We start from the raw sequence: 9,461 nt of genomic DNA on the forward strand, positions 1-9,461 counted from the left end.
AGTCACAAAAATTGTCAGCTCTATTTACGTGTTTTTCGAGCAGACGAAAAGGGCAGCAGACGACACGAGAAATTTTCAGTGCCCTCTGCTAGTGGCTGACCAATCCCAGCGCTCTCCTGTTACGTCATGCGCTTTTGTTGCGTGCGATTGGCTAGAGTTTGTCCCGGCGTCTCTCGAACTTTCTCGAAGGATGCGAGGTCTCTATATAAGGAGCGCGTCGTCTGCTCTCCGGCAGATTTCGTTGTGCAAACGTGCAAGCGAGTGACAACTCAACAAAACTTTGCTGCAAAGCAACTTTGACACAATGCCAACTCGTTCTAGTTCAGGTGCTCCGGCGATCGGCATCGACTTGGGCACGACGTACTCCTGCGTCGGTGTTTTCCAACACGGTCGAGTCGAGATCATCGCCAACGACCAGGGGAACCGCACGACGCCCAGCTATGTCGCCTTCACTGACACGGAGCGCCTCATTGGAGACGCCGCCAAGGCACAGACAGCGATGAACCCCGAAAACACTGTCTTTGACGCCAAGCGACTCATCGGCCGCAAGTACGAGGACCCGAAGATCCAGGAAGATCTCAAACACTGGCCCTTCAAAGTGATTAACGAATGTGGCAAGCCGAAAATCTGCGTCGAATTCAAGGGTGAAAAGAAGAAATTCAATCCGGAGGAGATCAGTGCCATGGTGTTGACCAAGATGAAGGAAACGGCAGAAGCGTACCTGGGAAAGAAAGTGACTGACGCTGTCATCACCGTGCCGGCGTATTTCAACGACTCCCAGAGGCAGGCGACGAAGGACGCTGGAGCCATCGCCGGGCTCAACGTACTGCGGATTATCAACGAACCGACGGCTGCGGCTCTGGCTTACGGGCTTGACAAGAATCTCCAGGGTGAGAAAAACGTTCTGATTTTTGATCTTGGAGGCGGCACATTTGACGTCTCCATTCTGACTATCGATCAAGGCTCGATGTTTGAGGTGCGCTCAACTGCCGGCGATACGCATCTGGGAGGCGAGGATTTCGATAACCGAATGGTGGGTCACTTTGTCGAAGAGTTCAAGCGAAAACATCGTAAGGACTTGCGCCAGAACGCACGTGCACTGCGTAGGCTGCGAACAGCTTGCGAGCGCGCCAAGCGAACACTTTCAAGCTCCACTGAGGCCAGTATTGAAATAGACGCTCTCTACGATGGCATTGACTTCTACAGTAAGATTACACGGGCGCGCTTTGAAGAACTCTGCATCGATCTCTTCCGTAGCACATTGGGACCCGTGGAGCGCGCTCTACAAGATGCCAAGATGGATAAAGGACAAATACACGACGTCGTCCTGGTAGGAGGTTCCACACGCATTCCGAAAGTACAGAAGTTGTTGCGCGACTTCTTCAATGGCAAGGAGCTCTCCATGGGTATCAACCCGGACGAAGCCGTCGCCTACGGAGCAGCGGTGCAGGCCGCCGTCCTCAGCGGTGACAACAGCGAGAGCATCCGAGACGTACTTCTGGTTGACGTCGCACCCCTGTCACTCGGAATCGAGACCGCTGGCGGTGTTATGACGCGCATCGTGGAGCGCAACACCAGGATCCCGTGCAAGACATCGCAAGTCTTCACTACCTACTCCGACAATCAGCCTGCCGTCACCATCCAGGTGTACGAAGGTGAGCGGGCGATGACCAAAGACAACCATTTGCTGGGCACCTTCAACCTGAACGGCATTCCACCAGCTCCTCGGGGCGTACCAAAGATCGAAGTCACCTTCGACATGGATGCGAACGGCATCTTGCACGTGTCCGCCAAGGACCAGAGCACGGGCAGGCAGGAGAGCATCCGCATTACCAATGATAAAGGCCGCCTCACCAAGGAAGAGATTGACAGGATGCTAGCGGACGCGGAACGGTTCAAACAAGAGGACGATGCTCAGCGGGAACGCGTGGCCTCTAGGAACGCGCTCGAGGCCTATGTGTATAGCGTGAAACAGGTGGCCGAAGAAGCCGGAAGCAAGCTGTCTTCTTCCGATCGGGACAGCGTCTTGGAGAAATGTAAGGACACCATTTCCTGGATAGACAGCAACAGCCTCGCAGAAAAGGACGAGTACGAGCACAAGCTCAAAGAACTTCAGCAGTTCTGCGCACCGTACATGACAAAGATGCACCAGCAAGGCGGAAAGCAAGGCAGTTCGTCACAGTCCGGGCCCACCATAGAAGAGGTCGACTGAGATGTGCACTGCGCGTTTTAGACGGCATTAAAAAAAAAAATGGATTGTGTGTTCGGCTTAAGGCGCTGTGCGCTCTCATAGTCGGTGATTTTAAAGGACTGGTTTTTAAATTGTAGTGATTGTACATACTGTACATACTAACGGTTAGATTTTAATAAAGTGTTTTATCTCAAACGAATATGTGTCTATTATCGTTTGCTTGAACTTGCGGCAGGTGAGCCGGATTCCAGCAGAGCATGCTTTACCAAACGTGCTCTTTGACGAAATATGTTTGTTGCAGACAAAGTTGTGTTCCTTGACAGCTTCGCGTGGCTTGATTACCTAACACTAGCTTCCGTGACGTAACAATAAAGAGTATTGCAGAAGTTCCGAGTTAACAGGCCTGTGGTGAAATAAAGTTCAGAAGTGTCTTCTGGCGGACTAGTTGGCGTAATCATTCATTTTTTAAAACTGCGCTAATAAAACAAGGACAGAGCTTTGTGTGTTCCTGCGTTTCTCGCTCTGTCCTTGTTTTATGCACGCAGTTTTAAAAAAAGATGAAATATTCTGTGAGCGACAGGGTAATTATTTGCACTTGTGATAGAAAACTTGATTAGTGCATCGCCTATATAAAGTTCGTAACAGATATGCGCGCATAAATTTGATCAGTGTAAGTATTGCTTTGGCAATTGTGCGATATAAACTTTACTTTTTTTTTTTCAAACATAGTTTTACCATACGAGGTAAAACAGGACATACTAAAAAAATACTTCTTCCTGGTGCAGATCTATCACTGCACAAAGTTTCGTCGTCCATTGCATTGCAAGATCGATGCCATAAATTTTCTTAATGGACAGCACATACACGATGAAAGCATGCACGCGGCATCATTGAATGGGTGTACAGTCGATACTGGATATATCGAATTATTGCCTAAATCGAACTCCCCGAATAATCTCCCTGAAAATCCCATGCAAATCCTATGTCCGCTTGAAAGAACTCTTCGGTCTGGCGTGCTTCGAGTGAGGATTGACTGGGCTGGTCGCTGCGGGAAGCGTGCCGCAGTCGTGGGTACACCGTACTCAAACTCCTGTTTTACCGAGCAGCTCATCTGTTATCATGTTTCATATATCGAGTTATCGATATATTGAACTTTTCGAGATCTCCTTCGAGTTCGATATATCCGGGTTCGACTGCATAGCGCATACGCCTGACGCATGTAATGCGCTTTCTGCCAATGCGAGTGTTCTGGTGGATACTTCCGAAGGTTCCTAAAAATGGGGGAATGAAATAAAAAATCTTTTAAACTTTAAGCTGTACCATGTGTCAGTTGTTTTGGTTTGGTTTGTGGGGTTTATCGTCCCAAAGCAACTCAGGCTATTGAGAGACGCCTTAGTGGAGGACTCCGGAAATTTCGACCACCTGAGGTTCTTTAACGTGCACTCACATCGCACAGCACACGGGCGCCTTGCTTTTCGCCTCCATCGAAAAGCTGCCGCCGAGGCCTGGATTCGATCCCGCGTCCTTGGGAACAGTAGTCGAGCGCCGTAACCACTGCACCACCCCGGCGGGGTAGTTGTTTTAGAAGTCAAACTAATCGATCTGTGAAATAATTAAACATTTACTAACCTGCTATGTACTGTATACGACACATATCGATAGTGAGGGCGATTGGAGAGTTGCAAGCCGCCGGGGGGACAGTGTCATACCAGTTTTAACTTCAAAAGCATGGCAGTTATAACATAGTATTCTGGTACCTTTTTGCGGACGAAATCCAAATTTAGCGCATTGGGCGCAATAAATTTCAGATAGCGTGCATATCATTAAAGCGACATATTGCATCTAATACACGGCACCCAATTCAAGATAATCGTTTGCTTCGTTGTTTTTAAAAATTACAGCCACGTGGCTGGCGATGAGCAAAATTCTGATTTTATGACGATTAGGATGATGATTAAGGGGGGGGGGGGGGGGGGGCTCTGTAGCCATGACACATGCATACCAACGCAGGATTGGCCAGGGTGCATTCAGGACACAAACACATTCCTCGGGCTGCACGAATTCTATGATTTTGTTTTGTTCTTTTGTTTCAAAAGCCGATGTGGCAGTGAAACATGTAATTGGTGGGTTTTAGACCTCATGCTGTTGATTATTTAATTAACTCTTTTTATCGGATAAACTAACGCCCGCTTGGACTGACAGTTTGTCTTTGAGGTTATTTTATTTTTGATTCAACAGCCCTGCATTTAGTAATTTTTGCAATGTTCACTGGGACATCTATTTACGGGATTTCTCTAGGGCAGTAGTGGACTACGGCAGGTGCGCATGCGCTACCATTCAACCGTTGCACATTTAATTCGACGCGAACGCGACCGATTCAACTGCATGCACCGAGCTAAAGATTCTGCAACGCTATCAAGGAGAAATTAATTGATAATAAATAAGTGTAGAAATTAATTAAAGCAGAAACTTAAACCTGAAACGCAATCCCACACGTTTGCTGGTTAACTTGGCTCCATCTATTCAGTACAGTATACAACAGTTATTTTTGTTTACAAGGTTAATTCTAGCCACCGTGCTTATATAGGTCGTACCGATCTTTAACTGGATGCCTGAATTTTCATCGAAGGTATCACCTGATTGTTAGGCTTTCAATTCATCTGCTTTGAAGCATAGTATATACTGTGAAATTGTACACATCCACTTTCTCTGGGTGATTATGCAGCGTAAATATTATGCATTATTTATTCTTTTAAATGTGCAGTATGAAAGTGTATATACATGAGAGCTTTTAACTTTCTTGTCTGTTGCCGTCTGCCATCTTGTCTGAGCTCTTAGCCCCGAACATCTTGATGCCGTAAATGCAATCGTTTATTTATTTATTTATTATTACCCCAAGGCCAGGGGCGTTCCAGAGGGGAGTGGTTTCAGAAATAATAGAACAGAGGTTAAAGAACAAAATCGAAAAATACAAGCGTCGTGTTCCTGGCAATACATTTTAGCAGCAAATAGTAAGAATATAGTTGTAAGTGCGAGGCAAAAATAACATTGGTAATTAAAACAACAATGACTACAATTGTTAAGAGCCTGAGTATATAATGTTAGCTAAGTAGGTGGCTGTCGATCCGGGAGGGTGATTCCAATCCGTTGATGTGCGGGGAATAAACGACTGTATACAAGCTTTGGTTTTGTATGATGTGATGCCGACTTTATATGCAAGATCAAGCCGTGATGAGATTAAATAATGAGTTCATCTCGTAGAATGGCGCAATTGTAGAAAATTTTATGAAATAGGCATAACCGAGGTAATTTTCGACTGGAGGCTAAAGTAGGAAGAGTTAGCGTGTTTTTCAGGGAGGTGACAACCGGGCAGAGTTGTTTTGCCCGCGCTCGAGTACATTAGTTAAGTTAGTGGAGCTTGGATCCCAAATTGCTGATGCGCATTCGAGATTGGTGCGGACAAGAGTTTTATACAGCGTTAGTTTTAAGCAGTGGAGAAGTTGCGGCGAAGGTAGCCTAACATGCTGCTAGCGTTGTTAATTACGGTTTTAATGTGGAGTGACCATGTGAGAGAAGTGGACGCCAAGGTATACATCGATATGATTTGACAGCCTCGAGTACAGTGTTATTCAGATTTTATGTACTGGTAGTAGGTTATATGCGGGAAACACGTAAAACTTTGCGTTCTAAAAAATTAAGTGAGATCGTCTTGCAGAGCACAGACATAAGTACGTCTTTGGCTTACTTACCTTATACAGCACTGGAAGCACAAAAAATATCTTGATGACAGTGTTGTCAGTTAAGTTTTGCACGTGCCAAGAGGACGTGCATACTTCATGCCTGATTTAACGGAGTATAACGAAATATTGACTCATAAAACACGAACTCACACACGCACGCTCATGTTGCGTAGGTCGATCGCTGTGCCATATTCCGGCAGCCACATTTGCTTAAAACGCTATCATACATTAGGAGAGCGGAGTTGCAGCAGGGAGGAGCAGGAGGAGGAAGATGAGGAGGAGGAAAGGCAGGGAGGTTAACAAGTAAAATAAACCTGTTTGCTACCCTGCACTGGGGGAAGGGGGTTAGTGGAAATAAAAGTACTGAGTAAGAGAGGGATGGGTAAAGTCAGTATATAGTCACATCGTAGCCATATCACGTCACATCACATCCCGTCAATGTCATATCACGTCAGATAACAGCAAAATCACAGCCTATCGATCAGGCCCGTGGTTTTCATGAAGCGGAGCAGTGCCTCAGAAGCCTTCACCGCCGACGATCGTCGCGGTCAGTGGCCTAAATAACCTTGATTTCAATCAATGGGCGTCCATATATAGACGCCCGCACGGCAGAAACACTGTCTTTGCGAACTGTATATGGGGCGCTTACAAATAATGCGGCCTATATAGTCTCATCGCACCCGCAGGTTGCACATACAGGGCTATTTGCCATACCTATCACAATAGAATAAGAGTTTGTGAACGCTACACCAACCCAGAGGCGGCACAACAAAGTTTCTTCACGTCGGGGTAGGCCGGGTGGAAGCCGGAGCTTCAGGTCAGGATCCAGGGATTTTAAACGGGAGTTCGTTAACTGGCCAGAATTCCACAAGGCGAGCGTGTGCTCCCGCGCGCAAGTGCGCGAAGCCTGCCCGCTGCGTCTGCCCTGCAAAAAGGTATCAACACACAATCGCCGTCTTGGTGGGTTGTTCGTGTGACCTCGTCCGCACGGAGATTGCCCGCCATGCCGCTGTGTCCTGGAAGCCATTGGCAGATTTGTCATGTCGTTCATTTATGACATAGGGAGCAAGTTCTCGTATTTCCGCGACGAGTTGCTCACGGGCTCCACGGCGAAGAGCGGTTTGATTTGCAGGGCTGATTTAGAATCTGTGAAAATAGACCACTGCTGTGGACTCTGCTAACTGCCATGCCTAATTGCGACACGAATAGCGGTCCGCTCTGCGGCTGTCGAAGAAGGGACAGTTTTATCAAATGGAGGGTGTAATGTGGGGAGGCGGCATGAAACTTAGTTATGCTGAGTGCCATTGTTTTCTTCCTCCCCCCCCCCCTCTTTCACCCTCCAGGGCGACAGATAAATATGCACCGCGGCTGCACGCAACATTACGCTAGTCGAGCAACCTAAGAGGCCGGAGAGACCGACCGTAATGACCCGCACCAACGCGCTGGACCATTATACAGTATGGATGAAAGTTGTACCAAAGGACTTTGCTTGTACATAGAGAAAGAAACGGATATGAATTTGCAGCGGTTGTGCAGTGGTAAGACGCCTGACTACTGTGCCGGAGTTCCCGGGTTCGATCCCGACCGCGGCGGCTGCGTTTCGATGGAGGCGAAACGAAGAGGCATCCGTGTGCTGTGCGATGTCAGCGCACGTTAAAGATCCCCAGGGGGTCGAAATTTCTCCGTAGCCCTCCACTACGGCTCCCCTTTCTCTCTTTCCACTTTCACACCTACCTATCTTCCTGCCTTCCTTTACGTCGCGGTTCAGGTGTCCACAGAACAAGTGCGACAGATACTGCGTCGTTCCCTTCCTGTGAACCAATTATTATTGTTATTATTAACAGCCGCATAGACAGATGCTGACTGCTCCCTGCCTTCTGTACACGGGGTGGAGTGGTCACTAATTTTAGTTTATTGTTACGTGACTGATATGCCCGCGCGGTACGTATATTATGCAACGTACATACATACATACATACATACATACATACATACATACATACATACATACATACATACATACATACATACATACATACATACATACATACATACACACATACGCACACACATACACATACATACATACATACATACATACATACATACATACATACATACATACATACATACATACATACATACATACATACATACATACATACACACATACATACATACATACATACATACATACATACATACATACATACATACATACATACATACATACATACATACATACATACATACATACACACATACATACATACATACACACACACACACATACATACATACATACATACACACACACATACACACATACATACATACACACACACATACATACATACATACATACATACATACATACATACATACATACATACATACATACATACATACATACATACATACATACATACATACATACATACATACATACACACACACACACATACATACATACATACATACATACACACACACACACACACACACACACATACATACATACATACATACATACATACATACATACATACATACATACATACATACATACATACATACATACATACATACATACATACATACACACACATACATACATACATACATACATACATACATACATACATACATACATACATACATACATACATACATACATACATACATACATACATACATACATACATACATACATACATACATACATACATACATACACATATACATACATACATGCACACACATACATACATACATACATACATACATACATACATACATACATACATACATACATACATACATACATACATACATACATACATACATACATACATACATACATACATACATACATGCACACACACATACATACATACATACTGTAAGGTAACGCGAAGGTCGGACTTGGGGAATCAGGCTTTATTGCAGACCTGAAGCCTTGGTCGCACACTGCAGCCAAACACACTCCGCGATGACGATGGGTATCTACAAGAGGGAGCAGGATGAAGATGAAGCAGCACTACGGTGGCTGCAGCACGTTCAGCCGTGTGGAAGAAGAAGCGCCACACAGTGCTCACACTATTTCGCCCGCGCAGTTGAAGCGGCCAGCCTGGCCGCAGTTAGTCCGCAGGATTGCGCCGAATAAAAGGTTTCATACGTGAAACGTGGACAACTTCAGTGCCACGGTAACGACTGTCCGGAGGAGGGTGACGAGGAGAGACGCGATAGTTGACCGGGGAGGTTTTTGCAAGAACTGTGTAAGGACCAATGTAACGGTGCTGTAACTTGTCAGAAAGACCAGGAGAGCGTAATGGGGTCCAAAGTAACACCTCGTCGCCGGGACGGAACGAAACTTGGCGATGGGTTGCATCATAGCGGCATTTGCGGTCTTCCTGGCTGGCTTCCGTGTTGACGCGAGCAAGCCGGCGAGATTTGGCCACTCGGGAAAGGAACTGGTCAGGAAGAGAGGGCGAGGAACTGGCATGTGTAGAAAGGAAAGAGGCGTCAAG

General features: G+C 46.1%; 1 protein-coding gene across 1 annotated transcript; it reads left to right on the forward strand.

The window, feature by feature from the left end:
• Nucleotides 1-236: 236 nt before the first annotated feature.
• LOC146180576 (heat shock protein 68-like) lies at nt 237-2,500 on the forward strand. The gene has a single exon (XM_084576080.1). The coding sequence runs from the start codon at nt 305-307 to the stop codon at nt 2,210-2,212; it is 1,908 nt and encodes a 635-aa protein (XP_084432206.1). The 5' UTR covers nt 237-304; the 3' UTR covers nt 2,213-2,500.
• The last annotated feature ends 6,961 nt before the right edge of the window (nt 2,501-9,461 follow it).

This window comes from Amblyomma maculatum, chromosome 8, assembly GCF_055883805.1.
Source record: "Amblyomma maculatum isolate TAMU_Amacu chromosome 8, ASM5588380v1, whole genome shotgun sequence".
Classification (NCBI taxonomy): Eukaryota; Metazoa; Arthropoda; class Arachnida; order Ixodida; family Ixodidae; genus Amblyomma; species Amblyomma maculatum.